This window comes from Trachypithecus francoisi, unplaced genomic scaffold (assembly GCF_009764315.1).
Source record: "Trachypithecus francoisi isolate TF-2019V2 unplaced genomic scaffold, Tfra_2.0 Lachesis_group0, whole genome shotgun sequence".
Taxonomy (NCBI): Eukaryota; Metazoa; Chordata; class Mammalia; order Primates; family Cercopithecidae; genus Trachypithecus; species Trachypithecus francoisi.
Genome location: NW_022681453.1, coordinates 15,964,217 through 15,989,496, shown reverse-complemented (window position 1 = coordinate 15,989,496; position 25,280 = coordinate 15,964,217). Strand labels below are relative to the sequence as shown.

Genomic DNA, 25,280 nt, shown 5'->3' with positions numbered 1-25,280 from the left:
TTTGTTTTGTTTTGTTTTAACCTGACTGAGAGTTTTCTCACCAAGAACTTTTTCCCTGAGGCATCTGTCAAAAACAGCCTCAATTTTTAAAATTTGCAACAACCTTAAGCAGTGATAACATTTGGGACAAACAAATAACCAAAAAAAAAAAAAATCTTAAAAGAAAAAGCTGAGAATAGAATGTCCATGGAGCTTTTGAAAAGCTCTGGCATATTTCTGGGAATCTAGAAGACCATAGGCATGAGCAGGTTTGTAATATGTCTAGGAGAATCTTTAGAAGGCCCTATATGCTCACCTCGGCTGACTTTAATGCTCTGAATAGCAAGAAATGAAGTCTAAAGCAGAGTTGTAAACTGCCTGCCTGACCATTGAAGGCATGGCTCAATACATACAGAACACCTCAGCAAAGGCAGAAAGACTTATTGATTCCAAGTATTTAAAAACACTATGTCCAATCATTAGATGACCACTAAACTAATGGAACAGAGCCTTCAATGGTTACATACTACCAAGAATACATACTTTAAAAAATTAGTTGATAAAAATCACTAGACAAATTAATAGCAGCAATAACAAACCCAGGGGAAGGGGAGAATCTGATTTCCAAAGTTGCCACATTATGTTATTTAAAACATCCAGTTGTCAACGAAATATTATGACACAAACAAAGAAACAAGAAAGACTGGCCCATACACAAGAAAAAATATCAGTCAATAGAAATTGTTGCCAAGAAAGCTCCAATGTTGGACTTACTAGACAAAGACTTTAAATCAGCCCAGGCAGGTGACTCATGGCTATAATCCCAACACTTTGGGGGCCTGAGGTGAAAGGACCACTTGAGGCCAGGAGTTCAAGACCAGCCTGGACAACATAGCAAGACCCTATCTCTACAAAAAAATTAAAAATTACCAGGCATGCTGGCATGTGCCTGTAGTCCTAGCTACTCAGGAAGCTGAGGTGGGAGGATTGCTTGAGCCCAGGAGTTTTAGGCTACAGTGAGCTATGATTGTGCCACTGCATTCTAGCCTGGGTAACAGCAAGGCCTTATTAAAAACAATACACATACATACATGTATACATATTTTTGCAAAGAGATAAACTATGTCTAAAGAAATAAAGTATAAGAATGATGTGTGAACAAGTAGAGAACATCATAAAGAAATTATTTTTTAAAAATATAACTTTCTTGAGGTGATAAGTACAATAGCTAAAATGACAAATTCACTAGAGAGGCTCCATAGCAAAGTTGAACAGGCTCAGAAGAAAGAACAAGTGAATTTGAAGAAAGATTGACATTATCCAGTGTGAGGAGCAGAAAGAAAAAGGAACAGAGCCCTGGAAGCCTGTGGGATATAATCAAGCAAGACAACATGAAGATAATAGTAGTCCAGGAAGGAGAATGGAAGAAAGAAAAGGGCAGAAAGATATTTGAAGAAATAATGGCTGAAAATATCTCAAAATTTTCAAAGAATGTTAACATACACATCCAAGCAACTCAGCAAACTCCAAGTAGGACAACCTCAAAGAAATCCACACCTATACACATCATAATCTCCATCAAAAGCCAAAGACCAAGAGAGAAGTTTGAAAGCAGCAAAAGAGAAGTAAATCATTAAGTACAAATGATCCTCAGTAAGATTAACATCTAGTTTCTCATCAGAAACCATGGAGGCCAGAAAGCAGTAGGATAACATATTCAAAGTGCTAACAGAAAAAAATATCAGCCAAGAATTCTATATCCATAAAGAAAATCCTTCAGAAATGAAAGAGAGCAGTGGCTCACACCTGTAATCCCAGCACTCAGGGAGGCTGAGGCAGGTGGATCATCTGAGATCAGAAGTTCAAGACCAGCCTGGCCAACATAGTGAAACCCTCTCTACTAAAAATACAAAATTAGCTGGGTACAGTGTTGCATGCCTGTAATCCCAGCTGCTTGGGAGGCTAAGGCAGGAGAATTGCTTGAACCTAGAAGGCAGAGGTTTCAGTGAGCCAAGATTGCACCATTGCACTCCAGCATGGGCAACAAGAGCAAAACTCCATCTCAAAAAAAGAAAAAGAGAAAAAGAAAGAAAAGAAAAGAAAAAAAAAATGAAGGAGAAAGTAAGACAGACCAACAAAACTAATAAAAGCCTAAATAATTTGTGTCCAGCAGATCCACCCTACAGGAAATACTAAAGGGAATACTTTAGGCTGAAATGAAAGGACACTTAAATCAACACGGGGAAAAAGAACTGGTAGAGGTAACTACACAGGTAAAGACAGTATAAATATATGGTTTTGTTTGTAAATCTTTTATTCTCCTATATGACTTAAAAGACAACTGCATAAAGCAAGAGCTAATAATAAATAATAACAGCCGGGAGCAGTGGTTCACGCCTGTAATCCCAAAACTTTGGGAGGCCAAGGCGGGCAATCCATTGCCTGAGGTCGGGAGTTCAAGACCAGTCTGGCCAGCACGGTGAAACCCTGTCTCCACTAAAAATACAAAAATTAGCCGGGTGTGGTGGCAGGCGCCTGTAATTCCAGCTACTCGGCAAGCTGAGGCAGGAGAATCGCTTGAACCCAGGAGGCGGAGGCTGCAGTGAGCTGAGATCGCACCATTCCACTCCAGCCTGGGCAACCGAGTGAGACTCCACCTCAAAAAAAAAAATAATAACGCTGGGCGCGGTGGCTCACGCCTTTAATCCCAGCACTTTGGGAGGCGGAGACGAGCAGATCACGAGGTCAGGAGATCGAGACCATCCTGGCTAACACGATGAAACCCCGTCTCTACTTAAATACAAAAAAAAAAAATTAGCCGGGCGTGGTGGCGGGCTCCTGTAGCCCCAGCTACTCAGGAGGCTGAGGCAGAAGAATGGCGTGAACCCGGGAGGCGGAGCTTGCAGTGAGGAGAGATCGCGCCACTGCACTCCAGCCTGGGCGACAGAGCGAGACTCCGTCTCCAAAAAAATAAAAATAAAAAAAAATAATAATAACAATATTATATGCTTAATGATGTGCCACAGGTTTCTGAGGCTCTGTTCCTCTTTTTCTAACTTGTTGAGATGGAGGCTTACTAAATTTCCAGTCCTTCTTTTCTAATATATGTATTTTAGGCTACAAATTTCCATCTAAGCAAGGCTTTAGCAGTATCAATTTTTTAAAAATTTTATCTAAGTACAGTATACATACAGAATTCACATAAGCGTAGCATCGAATGAGGACCTGGTCAGTACTGTTTCTAAATGTTTAGTAAATGTTTTTTATTACTACTGTGAATTGTCCTTTGTCTCTTATGCCATAGCATCCTGGCAATGGGGAGGGGTTTGAGGGTGGGATGGTAAAGGGATTCTGGGATTCCATTTTATTGGAACATTTTTTCCCCCTTGCTTCTCATAAGGTGACTGTTGGGGAGAGATCTGTGTCACTTATTGCAGTTTGTTACATGCTGGAATGCTGCAGATTTTGGAATGCCATCTATATCAGTTGTCTGGAATTTGGCTTCACATAGGGTTCTTGTCTTCTTGTTCAGCTGGGTTGCTACTGGTTTGCTGGGACTTCTGGAGTCCTGATGATCATTCTGCAAAGGAAGACTCAGGGATGGCAATGTTGGCTGTGGCCCTCATCTGCAGGGCCATAGTGGTTATTGTGTTGTTTCTTTTGCTGTGTTCTAGAACAGGGGCTTTACTGAACCACCCATATCCTCTGTCTGAGAGCTCTGCAACTTACAAGGACTGTTCTCTTCCTTCAGGGGCTGGGATGACTTGCTGATTTAAGCCTCTTTGTTGAGATACAGAGACGTAGTCATAATGACTGGGATTTTTGTTGCTCATCTTCGAGGAAGATTTGTTTAGGCTTGCCACATTATCCACCAAATCTTGTATTTAGAGTAGTTTGCTGGCTAACTCACTGGGTCCTTTGGCCTACTGCAGTTTCAGCTGCTACAGCTCCCTCTGTCTGTGACTCAGGATAGGGAGAAGTACTGGGTTGTCATTTTTGGAGTCAGGGTTGGAGGCCTGGGGTTTGAGAATCAGAGGTCATGGGTTGAGGTTTAGGGATTAGAGGTTGGGATTAGGAGGTTAGAAGATAAGCATCAAGGCCTCAGGATCTAGAGACCAGGTCTAGGATTAAAGGGTTATAAATTTAGGGACTAGGGCTTGGGTTAGGATTGGAACTGAGTATCAGAGGAGTTAAGGTTAGAGTAGGGGGTGGTGGTCAGGGCTCAAAACAAAAAGAGAAGAAATGCAAAGGTCTCTGGAGAGACTGGAAAAACTTTCCTCAGAAGTTCCCAAAGGTGACTGGGTATCAAGAAACTAATGGGAAGTGGCTTCTTATTGCTGCAGAGAGAGAAGCCATGAGGAGTTGGGGACAAACCTTCCAAGAGGGCAATACCTGTGTAGGCAGACACTGAAGTCAGTTAAATGTGCAAGTTAAGTCTTTAAATTGATGACAGTTATCGTTTATTTTCACTCTTCTCATTCTCAATGATTTCCCTCAAAAAAACTCCAAGAAACCAAAACACATTTTTTTTTTACCTTTATTAAGCCTGTCACCAAGTTTCTGGTCACACCTGCCACAGGTGACCCCCGATCCATTCTCCCTGTCCCCATCCTCTCCATACATCCCAGTACACACCAGGAACACCCCCAGTTCTAATCTCCTCACCCTGGTCTGCTTCAACAGACTCCAGAGTAACGCAACCACCAACCTGCTGCCCGGATTCCTAATTACATGTGAAAGGCCGTTATGACTTGCTTCCCTCAGGCCCTATGCACACCTGGGCTCCAGCCACGGATTCTCCTTCATCAACCCCCATATTAGTTAGCTACGATCTTTCGTGCCAAGCTCAAAAGACTTTGAAGGGCTGCCTGTGCCCTCGCGATCGGGCGCTTAAGTTCTTTGCCCTCCGCGTACTTCCGACAAATACTGGGCATCAACCATGTTCCAGGAACTACCCTAGACATAGAAAATAACAAGGTGGGCAAGGTTCCCGTCGGTGTCCCTGCTGGCCCGCAACGCCCCCGCCGGCCCGCCACCCTGAACGGGCCCGTCCGGTCCTCTGGCTTCCGCCACTTTGCGTAGCACTGCGTCGGCACCCGGCCCGGCACTCCCTTCCGCCGAGGGCGCCCATGCCGGCTTCCGAGGGGCGGTTCCCACAAGCCAGTTCCGCCGCCCAGGACGGCTTCATCCTCTACTCCCGTCGCGGCAAGTGCACCCGCCTAGGAAACCCGCTGCCCGCTAGGGTTCCTCACACCTCGCTTCACCTCGCTGCGCAACCGAACGAGGACCCCGAGCAGGGCTGCCCAACAAGCGCCTGAAGGACCCCGGGAGGGCCGCAGGCTATCCAGCGTGGCGCCTGGTGGCCGGGCCCTGTGCGGGAGGACAAGGTGAACCCGGAGCCGGACTTCGGCTGCACTGGGGCTCCGAATGACCTAGAATCTGGGGTGGGCTTAGGCCAGGGGTAGGAGGGCTGCGCGGTTGTAGGCCTAGAGAAGTAGGGGGGTCGAGAGTTGAAGCCGTGAGCCCGGGGGGCTGGAGGGCGTGGCCACAGGGGTAGAGGCGCAGATTCGGGCCGTGCATGGGTGGACTAGGACTGGGCCGCCGCCCTCCAGGAATCCGAGTGGTGGCCCGCTCGAGTGCTGGGGGGCAATGTACCGATAGCTTTACTTTTTTTTGGAGACGGAGTCTGGCTCTGTCGCCAGCCTGGAGTGCGATGTTGCGATCTTGGCTCACTGCAGCCTCCGACTCCAGAGTTCAAACAATACTCCTGCTTCAGCCTCCCTAGTAGCTGTGAGTATAGGTGCGCGCCGTCACGCCTGGCTAATTTGTGTGTGTGTGTGTGCGCGTATTTTTAGTAGAGACGGGGTTTCACCATGTTCGCCAGGATGGTCTTGATCTCCTGACCTCGTGATCCGCCCGCCTCGGTCTTTCAAAGTGCTGGGATTACAGGCGTGAGACACCAAGCCCTGCCTAAAATTTTTAATTCTCTGATGGAGTCACCTTTAAGTCGAACAGGATTCTCGACGTGTCCGTTTGTTGTAAACCAAGAGTGAAGACCGCCACAACTTAGCTGCATTAATAAAGGAACCATGTCCTCCCTACAGGCCGCGTGTTCTTGTTAGGAGAACCCCAGCAGCCTGACCTTGGAATAGCTGGATCAGATGCATTCATTGGTTCATTCAGATACTGTTAAGAGCCAGCGGTGTGCTAGGTACTTCTTACACCTTCTGATGGAGAAGATGGAACTGAAGGAAACTTGCAAGGAGCTGTGAGAAAGTACAACAGGAAGTGAGCTAAGATCATTAAGGTGAGCATGAGGCAACCTCACACATTCAGGACTGCGAAAACTCACACAAAGGCTGTCAAGCCAGAAGGTCTTTCGAAACTGAAAGGCCCATGAGGTTGGAGCCAGAGAAACTTACGGAGTGTGGGGTTCCAGATGAGGCTAGAGAGGTACGTGGGGAACCACAAGATCATGCAGAGCCTGGGAGGCCGTGATAAGGATTTTGGTTTTTATTCTAAGAGCAGGGTGCCCTTTAAAGGGTTAAGGAGGGGAACCATATGATTAGATTTGCATGTTTGGTTCACTTTGGCTGCTGTGTGGAGATTGTAGAGGTTGGCAGGACAGAAACTGGGAGACCAAAGAGGAGGCTGTCAAGATGTCCAGAGAGGAATGATGATGTCTTAGAGTTACGGTGATAGTAGTTGAGGATTGGAGAATGGTATGGGTTTTGAGATATATTAGGTAGGGAAAATTGCCCGAAGTTAGTGATTGTGTGGATATGAAGAGTGAGGGAGGGGAGGTGTCATGGACGTCTCTGTAGACAGCTGCTGAAAATGACATGTTACCACCTGTGGCATTAGGGAGAATGGGTTGGCTGATCTTGTGCTGGTTAGATTGGGCGTGGCTTTATGGTTTGAGTGGAAAATCAGCTTGAAAACTGTAGAAAGGACATGAATAGAGGAGACCATGACATAATTTCTTTGCTTGCACCAAATTCTAATACCACCTTTAACATGATTGACAGGCTTTGGGATAAGATAAATGAGAATGTTGTCTAGACTTTGTCCCTGCCTGTGTTCATGGAAGCCTTCTCTGTATTTATTGACAAATGAGAGACTTTATACACACACACACACACATAGTAGAGTCAGGGTCTTGCTTTGTTGCCCAGGTCAAACTCCTGACCTCAAGTACTGATATTACAAGTGTGAGCCACTACACATGGCCAAATGAGAGATAATAGAGATAAGATTTTGAGACAAAGTCTTTACTCCTGCAGAGGTGATCAATTTTTCACATATAACTCGGATTTCACAGTTGGAAAAGACCTCAAAATTCCCGTTAGTCCAGTTTATAAAATGCTTTTATGTCCATTATATCATTTCTACAATGTTGAGCTCTTACACCATGCTAGACACTAGGAATACAAAGATGAATAGAATTAAGACTATATAGGTTTATTTAGTAAATAAAATTGATCAAGCACCTTTGTGCCAGGCACTGTTTCAAATGCAAAATGGTTATGACTTGTTCCTGACATTGGAGTTGCGTGTTGACAGGTCTTGCCACTGAGGACAGCTGAGTGTATTAACAGGTTTGATTTGGGCATAGGAGATCCTGATCTCTCCATAATATTAGAATAGAGATGGTGTTTATCCAGCAGACTTTTTGGTATCCTGGCAGCACCTCAGTTCCTGTCCATCAATATTCCAATTCTAGATTTGACAGGAGAGCACTATGAGATGGAAGATTTTAAGAGATTATACCCTTGTGGATAGGCTGTTGAGGAGTATAAGTTGCAAATCCTCTGTAAAATACAAAAGGAAGTTAGGAAGGGATATTGGCAGAGACAGTATTTAAACTTGAGTTTCTTTTGAATGGGTAACTCCTTCATAGGCTTACAGTTGCACCAGATTGTATACTCCACGGGGAAACTTGAATGCTCCCTCCACCACTCCCCTCCCTTGATCCCATGAGCCCAAATGGGCAATTAAATAAAATAATGTATATGGCTTTAAGATGAAACTGTCAGGTTCTTTATGAGTGTCAGGAGTGAGAGCACACGTTGGCTTGCAAGGCTACATGGCTTCAATGTAGGGAAGGCTGGGAGTGCAGTCCTGAAGGGTTCCTAATACAGCTTTCTAATGGCAGGAGTGAGATGGCCTCAATCTTGCGAAGCCCTCAGGCGCTCCAGCTCACTCTAGCCCTGATCAAGCCTGATGCAGTCGCCCATCCACTGATTCTGGAGGTAAGAATGAATCCTAAGCCTCTACCACATGCCCTGGGAATTGCCACCGCTTCAGGTGCCATCAGGCCACTTATGGTGACTGACAACACAGACTTGTGCTGGATGCTGTGGAGGCAAAGCTAGAAGCCATGAACTCTGACCTGCGGAGGCTAAGAATCTATTGGAGACTTGAGGCAGATCTAAAATATAAGAAAGGACCCAAAGCAATAATAGAACCAAATCTCAAGACAATGTATATGTGTTCGTTTCTATTGCTACATAACACATTACTCCAGACTTGAGAGCTTAAAACAACACTCATTTGTTACTTCACAGTTCAGTAGTTTAAAGGTCCATAGACTTGGCTGAGTTGTTTGCTTAACGTCTCAAAAGGCCAAAGTCAAGGTATTGGCTGACCAGGCCCTTATCTGGAGGGTCTGGGGGAAGAATTCACTTCCAAACTCATTCAGGTTGTTGGCAGAGTTGGTTTCTTAAGATGGAAGGACTGGCCGGGCGCGGTGGCTCAAGCCTGTAATCCCAGCACTTTGGGAGGCCGAGACGGGTGGATCACGAGGTCAGGAGATCGAGACCATCCTGGCTAACACGGTGAAACCCCGTCTCTACTAAAAAATACAAAAAACTAGCCGGGTGAGGTGGTGGGCGCCTGTAGTCCCAGCTACTCGGGAGGCTGAGGCAGGAGAATGGCGTAAACCCAGGAGGCGGAGCTTGCAGTGAGCTGAGATCCGGCCACTGCACTCCAGCCTGGGCGGCAGAGCGAGACTCTGTCTCAAAAAAAAAAAAAAAAAAAAAAGATGGAAGGACAGGCTGCCATTCTCTGTTGGCCTTCAGGCAGGAACTCCTGTCAGTTTCTAGAGACCACTCACATCCCTCATCACATGGCCCACTCTGTCTTCAAGACAGCTACAGTGCATTGAATCCTTCTCATGCTTTGAATCTGACTTCCTCAGCCTCTAGCCAGAGAAAATGCCTGGCATTGAGCCTTCACAATTCTAATCCCACAGGGCTCATGTGATTAGGCCCACCTGGATAAACTTCCTTTTGATTACAGCAGAATCAACTGATGAGTAACTTATTATACCTCCAAAATCCCTATTGTTATGTAATGTAACATAATCATATTGCATCATATTCACAGTCCTGGAGATTCGGGTGGGAAATCTTGGTGGGGCTCGGGGTCATTTTCACATTCTGCGTACCATAGTTTAATAAATACTAACGGAGTAGCACTGCTAAGTAAGCCCACTCTGGTGCAGAGGAAGATCCAGGCAGTCAGGAATGGGAGCCTGGAAGTGGCAGGACTCAACTGGGCCTCAAAGGAATGGTAAACTTTGGTTAGTGCCAGGAGAAGGACAGGTGTTGCACAGAAGGGAGATGCTGAGGAAGGAATGCATGTGATGGGTCTGAGGGCCGCAGGCAGCCTGGATTGGTGAGACTAGAGAATTGGTACAGAGCAAGGAAAGTATGACCTTGAGCACTGGGCTAAAGTGGTTGCACTTCGTTCCTTAAATAACAGGAACTACTTAACACTTGATCAGAGTGTGACATGTTAATTACAGAGTTTCTCATCTATCAAGTGTGATGGTTTGGAGGGAGTGAGAGAAACTCAAGGCAGGACCACTAATAAGACTTTTACGATGGTCTGAGTGGTGGGTCCTGTGGTCTTGAGCTCAAGGGGCTACAGGTATAGAAAAGTAGAGACAGTGCATCCTATCCCCTTTCACCCAAGGTGCACACTGTAGCTGCATGACTGAAGGTCTTGACCTAACCCCACCTCGTCTTCTCACCCTCCAGTGGGACAAACCCTCAAGTCCTGAGCAACAAGTGGTCCTCATGGTTTCTTTTGGTCAGTTGCAGTCTCCTGATTGATTTTTATTTTGGGGGTGGTCTTTATTCAGGCTGTTCATCAGCAGATTCTAAGCAACAAGTTCCTGATTGTACGAATGAGAGAACTACTGTGGAGAAAGGAAGACTGCCAGAAGTTTTACCGAGAGCACGAAGGTAGGATCAGTAGTCCTCTGAATGGAAGGTGCCTCAATCCGAAGAGGCCAGTAAGAGAGATTTTACCTGGAACACAATGGCAAGCTCTCTGACCTACCAACCGTGTACAGTTGCAGCCAGTTTTCTAAAATCTTGGTTTAAAACACACACTTTTCATGATTATCCATCTTTTTTTCCCAAGGAGGGTTCTACCGTGTAGTCCCAACCAGAAACTTAGTTTTATGTCCTGATGTCAGTAGTTAACACACAGTGAATGAATATTCACCGTCAGACATTGTCCTCATGCTCATTTTTTCATTCAGTTTTCCCAACAACTCTAAAAAGTAAGTGTTATTGTATCCCTCGTACACAGATTAGGAAGCCAAGTTTTGGAGGTTAATGATTTACCCAAAACTACGCAGGTTGTAAGTGGCAGACCTTAGATTCAGACCCAGGTTTGTCAGACTCCAAGGTGCTTGTTCTTTTCTCTAAAACAATTTTTATTCTAGGTAAGGAGGTAGAAGTACAGAAAGTTGCCTTGGGCACCAGGATGAAGGTATCTTGATGAAGGTCCTCTCTCTTTGCAGGGCGTTTTTTCTATCAGCGGCTGGTGGAGTTCATGGCCAGGTACTTCTAATTTGGTTCCAGCATCTTTATCCACTGAGGCGAATCTCCCTGCCCCTAAATGGATTTGTTCATTTCACTGCCATTCTTTAAAGCTGTAATCAGGCCAGGCACGTGGCTCATGCCTGTAATCCCAGCACTTTGGGAGGCCAAGGCGGGTGGATCACTTGAGGTCAGGAGTTTGAGACCAGCCTGGCCAACATGGTGAAACCCCGTCTCTACTAAAATTACAAAAACTTAGCCCAGCATGGTGGCAGGTGCCTATAATCCCAGCTACTCAGGAGGCTGAGGCAGGAGAATCGCTTGAACCTGGGAGGCGGAGGTTGAAGTGAACCAAGATCGTGGTACTGCACTCCAGCTTGGGCAAAGAGAGTGAAACTTTGTCTCAAAAAAAAAAAAAACAAAAAAAAATACAAAAAAATTAGCCAGGCATGGTGGTGGGTGCCTGTAATCCCAGCTACTCGGGAGGCTGTGGCGGGAGAATCACTTGAATTCGGGAAGTAAAGGTTGCAGTGAGCCGAGATTGCACCATCGTACTCCAGCCTGGGCAACAGAGTGAGATTCCATCTCAGAAAATAAAGTTGTAATCAATGTCAAGTCTGAAGAAATGTGGGTCTGGGCTGTCACTGAGCCAATGCTGACCTGTTAGGCACCTGTCCTGTGGTGGTTTAGCAAAGTCCCGTTGAATGCTGCATAGCCACCCTGCTGATCTCTTCAGGCTTTATGTACACCAGCAGGGGCTCCATGTCTCCTATTTGAAGCAGCACTGGTGCTCAGCTGGAAAGGCAGGAAAACTCTTATAGAGTGTATGTTTATTCAGGCCCTGTTCACAGCACACCCTCCTAGTGTAGATGGCCAGATTCCTCACATTTGCTTGTTTTGTTCACAGCGGGCCAATCCGAGCCTACATCCTTGCCCACAAGGATGCCATCCAGCTCTGGAGGACGCTCATGGGACCCACCAGAGTGTTCCGAGCACGCCATGTGGCCCCAGATTCCATTCGTGGGAGTTTCGGCCTCACCGACACCCGCAACACCACCCACGGTTCGGGTGAGTCCCCTGTCCATAGCCATAGAATATTTTGGGGTTAGCGGGCAGGCTGTGTGATAGAGTTGACAGCCAGGTCCCTCCAATGAGCTTTCTTCCATTTGTGTTTCTGGTCTTTGTAGCCATGTTGGCAGATGTGGCCTGTGGACTTTCTTTACATGCCCCAGGACTGAAGGGGCAGGCAGAGTAGAGGCTCAGGATTCTGAACCTGATTATGACTGCCTCTTACTTCTACCATGTGAGAACCCCTTCTCTGTCTTATCTCCCCTTACAGACTCTGTGGTTTCAGCCAGCAGAGAGATTGCAGCCTTCTTCCCTGACTTCAGTGAACAGCGCTGGTATGAGGAGGAAGAGCCCCAGTTGCGCTGTGGCCCTGTGTGCTATAGCCCAGAGGGAGGTGTCCACTATGTAGCTGGAACAGGAGACTTAGGACCAGCCTGATGCAGGTCTGTGAAGACAGTGCCTGGACTTTTCTCCTAGACATCTAGTCTAAAACATTCTCCTAGGACCAGGGAAGCCTGGGCTCATACTGCCATTTCTTCTGGGCACCACCACCTGCCTGAGGGCCTAGCTCACTGTAGCACATCCTCCAGAATCTAGCTTTCTATCTACCTCTTCTCTGGAATGTTCATGGTGGTTCAGAAGAATGATGACTCCTCTTTGCTGAGAACTGTTCATCCTTTCTCAAGAAGAAGCTTGCCAGGCCGGGTGCGGTAGCTCACGCCTGTAATCCCAGCACTTTGGGAGGCTGAGGCAGGCAGATCATGAGGTTAGGAGTTCGAGACCAGCCTGACCAACATGGTGAAACCCCGTCTCTACTAAAAATACAAAAATTAGCGGGGCGTGGTGGTGCATGCCTGTAATCCCAGCTACTCAGAGGCTGAGGCAGGAGAATTGCTTGAACCCAGGAGGCAGAGGGTGCAGTGAGCCGAGATTGTGTCATTGCACTCTAGCCTGGGCGACAGAACAAGACTGTCTCAAAAAAAAAAAAAAAAAGCTTGTCTAATTGACTTGCCTAAAAAATGCAGTGACTCCAAACAACATTTGGCCTATCTTCCTCAATAAAAGTCAGTGTTCTCCTGAATCCTTTATGCTGCCACATTTAGGGGAAACTTTTCAGGCTTCATCATTCTGACTTCGCAGCAGCATTCAGTATTGCTTCATTCTTCAGAAACACTCTCTTCTCTTGGATTTTCTGATCCCGCACCGTTGATTTTCTCCTCCGCGTTTTTCTTCATCTCCTTTATCAGCTTATGCAAACATTTATTTTCATAAATTCTCTATTCAAGACATGCTGAAAAATGCAAAGATGGTTAAGATATGATTGGGTTCTCAAGTTGCTAATTATGAATTTCGGTAATCAGCCAACATGTGGCAGAGATGGAGAAGTGCCCTAACAGGTATAAACTCCTGTGGGAGAACAGAGGAAAGAAGGTTTCCTTTGGCTGGGTGAGGAGGTGAAGGAGATAGGGTGGAAAAGCTTTTACAAAAGATGTAGCTGGCTTTGGAACTAAGCCTCAAGGTCAAATAGGGTACCCATAGGAGGGGTCTGGGGCACTAGACAGTCTGTTTATTTTCAGGAATATATGGGTCAGTTTGGTATGTGTGTGACCTAGGAAACCTGTGATACTTCTTATGACAGGTCTTGACTTTTCTTTCTCAGTACATATGTATTTTTCTTTTTGGTGGCCTTGAAACCTTTGAGTTGAAAATTCCCTTCACCATCTACCACTTTCACTAATGGTAGACCAGGAAATTTGGACCCACTGAACATAGAGAACAACTAGAAAAGCTGTGCAAAATATAAACAGCATTTGTCTAAAACATCAGCTGGCAATATAGAACCAAAATTCAGGACAAGAAGGAAACTCAGAGAAGTGAGCCTGGGACTTAGAGCCACTTTTCCCATAAGGGCACCTGCTGATTCTGGAAGAGGCAGCTGAGAGGCTAAGAAGCTGAGCAGAACTTTCAACAACAACTTGTGTTAGGGAGCCAGCTTCATGAGTGCTGGCAGCAAACACAAGATTACTTGGGCAGAGACTACTGCTCAGGGCACAGCAGGCAGTGTGTTAGCCTTGGTCCTACTTGCCCTCCAAGTCCTACAGGGCAACCCTGGCAGGCCCAGGAAAGTGTTACACACAGCAGGTTTGCATCACTGCTAAGGAACCACAATCTTGGGGAGATACTATCTCTGTCTTCTAAGGCCATTTGCTATACAAAAATCCTTGAAATAGCTGGGGACAGTGGCTTACGCCTATAATCCTGGCACTTTGGGAGGCCGAGGTGGGCAGATCACCTGAGGTTGGGAGCTCGAGAATAACCTGACCAACATGGAGAAACCCTATCTCTACTAAAAATACAAAAATTAGCTAAGCATGTTGGCGCATGCCTATAATCCCAGTTATTCGGGAGGCTGAGGCAGGAGAATCGTTTGAACCCGGGAGGCAGAGGTTGCGGTGAGCCAAGATGATGCCATTGCACTTCAGCCTGGGCAACAAGAGTGAAACTCCATCTCAAAAAAAAAAAAAAAAAAAAAATCCTTGAAATAGTCTGGAACAAAATTTGTCAACATCTCAGCTCACGAGACACCCAGAAGCACGAGAGACACAGAATTATCTCCCAATATAGTTGTCTCATAAAAACCTGGCTCCCATAAATATGGAAAAGGAGAAAACTAGAATAAACCCTGTGGTGTCGAATTGGAGATATCAGTGTGAACTCGTTTTTCAATCTATAGAGATAGATTGAAAATTATTGAAAACATTGTAAATGTTTATGTATGTATGTAGGTACGTATAGTCCCTTGCACTGACATGAGAGCAATGACACTCCAATGGTAATGACCACACCCAGCACCCAGGTCCACCAAAAAACAAGCCTATGGACTGAATTATATCCCCCTAAAATTCATATGTTGAAGCCCTAACCCCCAATGTGATGACACTTGGAAATGGGACATTTGGGAGATAATTAAGTTTAGATGGCCAGATGCAGGCCGGGCGCGGTGGCTCAAGCCTGTAATCCCAGCACTTTGGGAGGCCGAGACGGGCGGATCACGAGGTCAGGAGATCGAGACCATCCTGGTTAATACGGTGAAACCCTGTCTCTACTTAAAAATACAAAAAAACTAGCCGGGCGACGAGGCGGGCGCCTGTAGTCCCAGCTACTCGGGAGGCTGAGGCAGGAGAATGGCGTAAACCCGGGAGGCGGAGCTTGCAGCGAGCTGAGATCCGGCCACTGCACTCCAGCCTGGGTGGCAGAGCAAGACTCCGTCTCAAAAAAAAAAAAAAAAAAAAAGACTCCATCTCAAAAAAAAAAAAAAAAAAGCTAAGTATTTGAAGTGATGGATATGTTAACTAGCTTGATTTAATTATTCCACCTTGTAGCCACAGATTGTGACATCATTTTGTAACCTATAAATTTATACAATTGTAAATTGTCATTTACAGTAAGAAGTAATTTGTTGCATCTTTTTAGAAAAATAAAATAATTTTTTACATCTGTGTAGTTCAGGTAAAAAATAATATTTAAATTTTTAATAAAATTTAAAATAAAAATGGTGGCACATGCCTGTAGTCATAGCTACTTGGGAGGCTGAGGCAGGAGGATCACTTGAGCCTGGAAGGTGGAGGCTGCAGCAAGCTGTGATTGTGTCAGTGCCCTCCAGCCTGGGTGACAGCGAGATCCTGTCTCAAAAAAAAAAAAATCCATTGTATTTGTTTCTGGTTTACCCTTCTTACATTTCTTTTTGAAAAAATGTATGTGTTTCCCCTTCCTCCTCACACAAAAGATAACATCCTTCATAATACTCTTTTGCACTTTGTTTTTTCTTTAACCCTAAAATATCATCTAGAAGTCACTTCATATAAGCTCATAACGGTCTTCTTTATTCTGTGTTTTACAGCTGTGTAATACTCCATGTGTGGGCATACCATAATCTGTTCAATAACAGGCATTTAAATGGTCTCCAAAATTTTGCTATTACAATTAATGTCACATTGAACAATTGTGAACATGTGTTGGTTTTACCCCCATCTTTAGCTGTGCACATTAATTACCTATTGCTACAGTATTGCTGTGTAACCACTCCAAAATTTAGATTTAATAATCTTTTCTCACAGGTTTTCAGATGAAGACTGTAGGTGTGGGGCATCTGTGAGCTCAGGTGGGAGCAGTAAGGGAGGAGCAGCTAAGAGGAAAGAGGGAGGGAAACACTGAGTCCTGCACCTATGTCTGAAATCATTCTCAGATGTGTGTGGTGTGCTGCTCTCCACATCCACTGCTCCATCCTGGCCCAAGCGACCTTCATCTCTTGCTGGTTCTCAAGCTTCCCAACTTGTCTCTTCCACTTACCCATCCCCTCTCTCAATCTACCTCTCCACACGCATTAAAAAAGTATTATTTTTTAGGCCAGGTGTGGTGGCTCACGCGTGTAATCCCAGCACTTTAGGAGGTCGAGGTTGGCAGCCTGACCAACATGGTGAAACCCTGTCTCTACTAAAAATACAAAATTATCTGGGCATGGTGGTGCATGCCTATAATCCCGGCTACTCGAGATGCTGAGGCAAAAGAATCGCTTGAACCCAGGAGGTTGCGGTGAGCTGAGATCACGCCATTGCACTCCAGCCTGGGCAACAAGAGCGAAACTCTGTCTCAAAAAAAAAAAAAATTATTTTTTAATGTCCATCTCTTCAGGTCATCCCCATTTAAAACTCTCCACTGCACACTGAATAAAGACCAGCACTTCCCCACAGCACCCTTCAGTGTCCTCTCACCACTCACCTACTCCTAGTGCTGAGGCTTGATGGACATTCTCTACCTGCTAGGGTCGTTACCCATGAGGTCCCTCCACTTCCTGCCTGGCTCATTTCCTGTTTCTCCTTCAGGTCCCAACTTAAATGTACTTTCCATAGGAAGGCCTTCCTACATCCTGCAGTGCAACTAGGTTCTCCCAGTTCTGTACTCTGTCATACAGTGTATCATGCTCTTCCTAACATGTACCACCATTATAATTAAGTCAAGAGTCCTATCTTTTTTTTTTTCTTAAATACTAGTCAAGTGCAGTAGTGAGAAGGGGGAAAGAGTAGAACAAGGCGTTCAACCTGTAACTGACTGTGAACAATTGAGATAATTCACTACTTTCAGACCAGCCTCATAGCTTATTTATTTAAAATCGGGCCTTCTGCCTGGAGAACAAATTTCATTAGTGCAAAGGCTGTTTTCTTCATGCCTATATCCCTGTCACCCCAGCACAGTACCAGGCATATTGGTCCTTTATTAATGGTAATGAATAGTATCCATACTCTAATCTTTGACATTATTAGAATGCCTCCATCTCTAAATTCTTTTTTTTTTTTTTTTGAGACAGTGTCTCACTCTGTCACCTAGGCTGGAATGCAGTGGTGTGATCTCGGCTCACTGCCACCTCTGCCTCCCGGACTCAGGTGATCCTCCCACCTGAGCCTCCCAGGTAGCTGGGACTACAGACATGCTCCATCATGCTGGACGAATTTTTGTATTTTTTGTAGAGATAGGGTTTTGCCATGTTGCCCAGGCTAGTCTTAAACTCCTGGGCTCAAGCAATTCACCCGTCTCGGCCTCTCAAAGTGCTAGGATTACAGGCATGAGCCACCACACTCTTACTTTTAAGCTAAAAAAGAAAATCTTAAATCAGCAAATCTTACTCTTAAGTCATAGTCCCTTCTACATCCCTCTCTCATGTCTCCCATGTCTTCCTAGACCATCCACTCCTCCACTTTCCTAGATATATTCATGTATTCTCCTTTCTCTTCAAACCTCCAACACCTCCTCCCCATTCCTCACTCTCCAGCTGTTGACCTTACTTCCTATTTCAGGAGGGTAACAAAAACAGCCAGAAGAGAAACTTTCCAGACTCCTAAGACCATATTCAGCCACCTATCTGCATCTGTGCTTATGTACTCTGCTTCCTTGGATGAACAACGGGCAAACCTTCCCAGTTCCTATTTAAAGCTACCCCAATCTGTGCAGAAGATCCTGTCTCCTCCCACCTACTCAAGGCATTACTCTGGCAATTATTTCCTCTCTTTCTTGGATCATCAAGAGACAGATCTTACAAACATGCTGTATTTTCTCTTATTTATTTATTTTTATTTTTATTTTTTTCTTGAGATGGAGTCTCACTCTGTCCTCCAGGCTGGACTGCAGTGGTACAATCTCAGCTCACTGCAACCTCTGCCTCCTGGGCCCAAGAGATCCTCCTGCCTCAGCCTCCTGAGTACCTGGGACTACAGGTGCGTGCCACCAAGCCTGGCTAATTTTTTTATTTTTTGTAGAGCCAGGTTTTCATCATGTTCCCTAGGCTGGTCTCGAATTCCTGAGCTCAAGTGATCCACCTGCCTCAGCCTCCCAAAGTGCTGGGATTACATGTGTGAGCCACTGCGCCTGGTCCACAGTCTACATTTGAGGCTCATGTTCAAGGTTGAGTTACAAGGCCCAAAGTCCACTTCCAAAGTCCAGGCTCAGGCACAGAAGTCCAAGGTCTAATTTTAGGTCCACTTCTAGATCTTAAATCATCCCAAGGCCCAGATTAAATCCATGTCTGAAGTCCAGGGTTCAATATCCAGTACCAGGTCAAGTTTCAGCTCTAAGATCTAGATCTAAGTCCAAGGTTATGCATAATTCATTCTGAGTTATAGGACTGAGGACCAGGAATTAGGTTCAACTCTAAGGTCTGATGGTCACGTCTAAGGTCCAAATCCATGACTGAAGCTTAGGTCCAAAGAATACAGGTCCAGGAGCAAAGGAAAATTTCATTACCAAAACTTGCAAGTGAGGTCCAAATCTTATCCCTAGGTCCAGATCCAGGTCCAAGTCAAAGGTCCAAATCCAGGTACAATTTCCATGTTTAAGGTGAGATCCATGGCCCAGTAAAAAGCAAGGTCTGAGATCCAGGTCCAAGATCCAGGTAGAGATTGAATTTCCAGTTATAAAGTCAAATACAAGAAATAAAGGTCACCTCCAGGTTTAAATTTCAGATCCAAGGTCCAAGATACAGTTCCAAGGACTCAGTGTTGGTCCATGTGCAAGGACCAAGTCCATGTCCCAAATCAAATCAAGGCCTGCATCTAGGTCCAACATCTAAGACCAGGTCCAGATCCAGAACCAAAGATGAGGTCCACAGCCATGGACAAATTCTAGTCCAAGGTCCAAGTCCAAAGTCCAAGTCAGTTTACAAGATTCAGATCATGGTCCTAAGTCCAAGATACAGATGGAGGAATGAGTCCCATGTCCAAGACCCAAGAATGATTCAGATCCATTTCATGACCAAGGTTTAGGTCTAAGGTGAGTTCCAAAATGCAGAACAAATCCAAGTAAGAGGTTTAGTTCCAAGGTGCAGGTTCAAAGCCAAAGATCCAGGCTCATGTCCAGGTGCAGGAGCCCTGATCTTAGACTTCCCAGTCTAAGAAATTTCTGCTGGGTACAGTGGCATATGCCTGGAGTCCCAGCTCTCAGGAGGCTGAGACAAGATGATTGCTTGAGCCCTGGAGTTTGAGGCCAGCCTGAGTAACAGAGCAAGAACCTGTCTCTGTAAATTACCCAGTCTCGGGTATTTTGTTACAGCAGCACCCCCATAGAGGAGTATTTTGTTATTCTTACCCTCCACCCCAGGGAACATAGACCACAGCCACAGCACCATAGCCAAAGTACACCATTGCTGTTTTATAAGACTGACTGTAATATTAGACTAGCAGAAAGGGAAACTTTGAGTCATCAAATCCCCTAATAAAATAGGTTCTTTAGGCTGAGTGCCATGGCTCACACCTGTAATCCCAGTGCTTTGGGAGGCTGAAGCAAAAGGATGCTCAAAGCCAGCAGTTTGAGATCAACTTGGGCAACATAGTGAGACCCTGTCTCTACCGAAAAAAAAAAAAGAAAATTTAACTAGGTGTAGTAGTGTATACCTGTAGTCCTAGCTACTCAGAAGGCTGAAGTAGGAGGATTGTTTGAGCCCAGGAGTTTTAGGCTATAGTGAGCTATGCTCATGCCCCTGCACTCCAGCCTGCATGACAGAGTGAAACTCTGTTTCTAAAAAATTACAATAGGTCCTTGACAGCTCAGATGGAAAGCCCAGCTCAATAGCGTGCACAGCTACAATATGGGATTAGAGGCCCAAGATTGCCTGAGTCTCTCAGAGCGAGAAGCCTGGGACTAAGGAGAATTTCCAAAGGGGCAGAGGGCAGGGTAAGGCAGGGAGGGTGTGCGGCTCAAGAGAGCTGGGGCTGGAGGCTTGAGTCAAACCAAGAATGATTAAAATTGAGAAATTCCAACAGTTCCCCCACCCCCAAAAGTAGAGGCCAGAATTCTCATGCAATTGTGTCAGAGAATTCTGGCATTGGGAGTGAGAAGGGTAAGATATAATCTCTCTGAAAAGCATTTCAGTCATTTATAAACCTCTGTGATTCAAAGTTTTCTCATTATAAATGGGGATGTCAGTCTCTTCCTAAAGCTTTACACTTCTTATTTTAGGTCCCGGGAGAGCAAATAGCTCCTCCCATCCCACTTTGAGCATTTTACAGAAGCAGGTAGTTTGGGTTGGTTTGTCTTCTGGTTAGCCATTGAAGATTTGTAACTCATGGGCCTGGGAACTGTGGGCCAAGACTGGAATTTTAGGTTTCCTATAGGTTTGCCTGTCCCTACAAAGGTAATACAGATGCTCCTCAGTTTAACAATGAGGTTACATCCGGATAAACCCATCTTAAATTGAAAATATTGTAAGACAAAAATGCATTTAATACATCTAACCTACTGGATGGACATCATAGCTTAGCCTCACCTACCTAAACGTGCTTAGAACACTTACATTAGGCCAGGCATGGTGGCTCATGCCTATAATCCCAGCACCCTGGGAGGTTGAGGTGGGGGGATCACTTGAGGCCAGGAGTTCAAGACCAGCCTGGGCAACATGGTGAGACCCTGTCTCTACCAAAAAATAAAATAAAATAAAAAATATTAGCTGGGTGTGGTGGCACATTCATGTAGTCTCAGCTACTTGGGAAGCTGAGATGGGAGGATTGCTTCAGCCCTGGAGGAGAAGGTTGTAGTGAACCAAGATTGCACCACTGCACTCTAGCCTGAGTGACAGAGTGAGACACTGCCACAAAAGCAAACAAAACACTTACACTAGTCTATGGTTGGGCAAAATTATCAGTCAGCACAGTGAACTGTAGTGTCCATTGTTTACCCTGGTGATGTGTGGCTGCCTGGGAGCTATGGCTCACTGCCGCTGCCCAGCATCATGACAGTATCATATTGCATGTTGCTAGCCTGGGAAAAGATCAAAATTCAAAATTCTAAGTACAGTTTCTACTGAGTGCATAAAATTTTTACACCATCATAAAGCTGAAAGATGGAAGTCAAACCATTGTAAGTGGCGGACTTTCTGTGCTATGGATGACTGGGTGGTAACCGGGTCTCTGGCAGTGCAACCACAGTTGAGTGGCTTTTTTCTCTCTCCCAAAATAACATCTCTTCCCAGACACTAGACATGTTTTTCCTACATAGTCTCAATCTGGGATGTTTGTATCTTATCCATGGCTCTGACCCCCAACTCTTTTCCATCTTTGGATGTTCCAGGTGGGGTTTCCCTACACATTTCCAATGTAAAGAAACCTCACCCACAAATTTTAGATGATCCTGTAAGTGAAAAATTGCAATAAAATGGAGAACTTGGATTTAAGGAAACAAGGACAATGAGTATAGACTGTTTCCTTAAGTTTGATTGTGACTTAAGGAGAAATATATCAAGTTTAGGGAAATTTGGCAGCTTATGGACATTTTGAAGGACTGGTAAAACATAAATTGATTTATAGGCTCTAGTTCTTTGCCAAAAGAGAGGAACAGAGGATACAGGAGAGTAAGAAGACAACTGAGATTATGAGTTCCCACAGAATATAAATTTGAAAGGGAACCCTCCCAACACAAATTATAATTCAGGTGAGAGCTCTTCCTCTGGTTTAGTGGTCCCAGGAGTCACAGGCTTACACCTGTCTTTTTAACAGCTCTTGTGTCTATGTGATACGGTTTGGCTGTGTCCCCACCCAAATCTCATCTTGAATTTAGCTCCCATAATTCCTACATGTTGTGGGAGGGACCTGGTGGGAGGTAATTGAATCTGGGGTTGGGTCTTTCCTGTGCTATTCTTGTGATAGTGAGTAAGTCTCATGAGACCTGATGGTTTTATAAACGGAAGCTCCCCTACACAAGCTATCTTGCCTGCCACCATGTAAGACATGACTTTGCTCCTCATTTGCCTTCAGCCATGATTGTGAGGCCTCCCCAGCCATGTGAACTGTAAGTCAATTCAACTTATTTTCTTTATAAATTGCCCAGTCTCAGGTATGCTTTACTAGCAGCATGAGAATGGACTAATACACTACGCTTCAGGGCCTCCCAAAAGCAGAGCATGAGATGGCAACTTGTGTACAGGTAGTTTATTTTAGGAAGGGAAATCAGAAAACAGGCATCGGGACACTAAAAGAATAAAAGAAAGGAGAAGGGAAGGCCATCCCAAGCATAGGGTATTGAGCTGGTTACCACTGTGGACAATGGGCTTCAATCTAGTTGGTGGTCCTCTGTCTGCCACCAAAGCCTAGGAGGCTGGTTGTTTGCCCATTGGTTTCCATCATCCATTGTCAGTGATTTGCCAGGGAGACCTAACCCGTTTGCAGTCCCAGACTTGCCTACTACCAGAAAGGCTGAGGGGCTCTTGCAGGCTTCCCACACTGCATCAGCAGAGAAGCTCCTTCAAGGAGCAAGAAAGAAACGGTGAAGAGGTCTTTGATTTCACCTGAGTGCAGCTATGGTCAGGGTAGGAATGTGAGCCAAAAGGACGTGAGATGGGGCCTAAAAGTTGTCCAGTGCCATCCTCCCCTGCCTGTGTTTGGGTCTGCCCGTGTGCCAGCTCTGCATGTAGCTCAGCATATCACAGAGCCAGGCAAGAACCCAGTGAGCCACGATCTCTACTTAAAACTGAACGTAAGTGGATTAGTGGTAAAGATAACATTTCCCATCATTACAACTGGGCCTGAAGCCATAATTGATTCTTATTACCTCCCTCCTTTACCAACCATATTATAGTTCCTGCCCCCAGAGCCAGCCTTTACAGGTCAAAGATGCTTACCTCCTAGGAAAACGCAGACTTTCACTTCCAAGAGGTCAGATGCCTTAGCTGACTTACCCTGATAGAGAGCTGTGATTGCTGCAAGTGCCCACTGATGGTTATGCCTGGGTATGGAAGCATTCACAGAACCTCCTGGGTTCAAATAAACTTGAGTAGCAACATCACCAATGCATGATAATCAGGGTCAATGACCTATGTAAGTATAATGGCTCCTCCCTTTTCCTGCCAGCCTACCATCATGGGAAAGCCAGAACGGCCAAGTTAGTAACAGCATTAGTTTAGCAGACACTTCCTGTGCTCTTTGGTAGAAACCTCTCCCCACTCTGTCCCCAGTAACAAGGAATTCTAAGCTGGAAGGATCCAATGTTCTAGGGATAAGAAGTACAAATGTTCACCAGGTACTGTTTCTGCAGTGCCTTATCATAGAGGTTTCCAGCTTGGAAAATATCAATAGGCCACGTTGTAATCTCACATAAGAGGTCCCTGGAGATGGGTCTGGTGTAGCAGACACCTAAATCTTGCTTGTATCAGAATTCGACTTTTTTTTTGAGACGGAGTCCCACTCTGTTGCCAAGGCTGGGGTGCAATGGTGTGATCTCTGCTCACTGCAACCTCTGCCTCCCAGGTTCAAATGATTCTCCTGCCTCAGCCTCCTGAGTAGCTGGGATTACAGCTGCCAGCCACCTCACTAATTTTTGTATTTTTAGTAGAGATGGGGTTTCACCATGTTGGTCAGGATGGTCTCAAACTCCTGATCTCAGGTGATCCACTCACCTCGACCTCCCAAAGTGCTGGGATTACAGGTGTGAGCCACCGCGCCTGGCCAGAATTAGTCAGATTTTAGGAGACCAGAGGAATTTGAAGGACCAGGCTGCCTGGGGACAAGGAATTGAACAGAACAACCCCTCAGACCCAAACTCCAGATGTTTCCAGAATCCCAGGCTAAAGCCAAGTACCATTACTTATTAGCTGTGTGAACATGGCCAAGTTATCTACATTTGTTTTTATTCGCTCATCTATAAGACAGGCATGCTATTGTTACCAACATCATATATTTGGTAGTCTCTCTTCTTTGCTTGGGAACAGATCAGATGGTAGAGATGGGATTTCACTGTGTTGGCCAGGCCAGTCTCGAACTCCTGACCTCAAATGATCTGCCAGCTTCAGCCTCCCAAAGTGCTGGGATTACAGATGTGAGCCACTGTGCCTGGCCCAGATATACCAGATTTTTTAAATCTTCAGTATAGATTCAGCTTGAGAACAAGAGGTAATATAGAAATCCATAAAAGCTTGGATATTTCAAAAGACAGATACCTCTTCCCAGTATCTATTAGAACATTTCACAGATTTTCTCATTTATCAGGCTCCCATCACACAAAATTCTCCCCCATGAATTGGAATCTCCAAGTTCAAACCCTCATCTAACCATCTCCCACCCATGCATTCATCATTCCACAACTTCTCCTTTGGGCTTCTTCTTTTTTTTTTTTTTGAAACGGAGTCTCGCTCTGTCACCCAGGCGCAATCTCGGCTCACTGCAAGCTCCGCATCCTGGGTTCACGCCATTCTCCTGCCTCAGCCTCCCAAGTAGCTGGGACTACTGGCACCCGCCACCACGCCCAGCTAATTTTTTGTATTTTTAGTAGAGACGGGGTTTCACCGTGTTAGCCAGGATGGTCTCAATCTCCTGACCTTGTGGTCCGCCCGCCTTTGCCTCCCAAAGTGCTGGGATTACAGGCATGAGCCACCGCACCTGGCCGGGCTTATTCTTCTTAATCAAACATGGCCCTGGGGAATCAGGGCCCTTGAATCACCCAAGTCAGGGTGAACAGTGGGATTCATTTCCCCCAAAGGCGAGCAGCCCCGGATTCCTAATCTGAGCCCAGCATTATCTCAGTTCTCCGGGAGTTATGCAGGATTCACAAGTCCTGAGTTCTAAGGTTCTGAGAGCCCATGATCCCTTGAAGACTCATTAGAAATGCCCAAGTCTCACTCCACCCTTGCCGGTTCTTTTCTTGGAGAGGTTTACCATGGGACCCAGCATCTGAATCACAGGAGTCAGTTGTGGAGATCTTGATTCTCACCTCACTCCAAGGCCTAAAAAGAGGAATTCCTGAGGCCAAGACATGAAGGGACCCTTCAAGATGGGAAAGGAGGGTTAACAAGGCAGGGGAGAGAAGGGAGTGATGTTGGAAAGGAACAGCTGCAGAAAACCAAGACCCCTGGGATTGCACTGAGCG

At 45.5% G+C, this 25,280-nt stretch overlaps 2 protein-coding genes across 12 annotated transcripts in view; one reads left to right on the top strand and one right to left on the bottom strand.

The window, feature by feature from the left end:
- Positions 1–5,110: 5,110 nt before the first annotated feature.
- NME6 (NME/NM23 nucleoside diphosphate kinase 6) lies at positions 5,111–12,961 on the top strand. 9 transcript variants are annotated; one of them, XM_033206004.1, is made up of 7 exons: positions 5,111–5,366; positions 6,084–6,432; positions 8,135–8,231; positions 10,127–10,229; positions 10,796–10,835; positions 11,722–11,882; positions 12,154–12,961. In XM_033206004.1, the coding sequence occupies exons 2-7, from the start codon at positions 6,419–6,421 to the stop codon at positions 12,318–12,320; spliced, it is 582 nt and encodes a 193-aa protein (XP_033061895.1). In that variant the 5' UTR covers positions 5,111–5,366; positions 6,084–6,418; the 3' UTR covers positions 12,321–12,961. The 9 variants fall into 9 exon arrangements, with proteins under 9 accessions (XP_033061895.1, XP_033061903.1, XP_033061909.1 ...); XM_033206012.1 differs by having other exon boundaries at positions 5,111–5,423; XM_033206018.1 differs by having other exon boundaries at positions 5,111–5,440.
- LOC117080711 (zinc finger protein 875-like) overlaps positions 12,778–25,280 on the bottom strand; it is a 42,215-nt gene continuing 29,712 nt past the window's right edge. For 2 of the 3 annotated variants that reach the window (XR_004435943.1, XR_004435924.1), the window contains one exon: positions 12,778–13,173. The gene's annotated coding sequence lies outside the window, so the exon portion shown is untranslated. Of the gene's footprint in view, positions 13,174–15,517; positions 15,566–25,280 lie in introns of those variants that run through there. The other variant, XR_004435944.1, reaches the window with a different exon arrangement.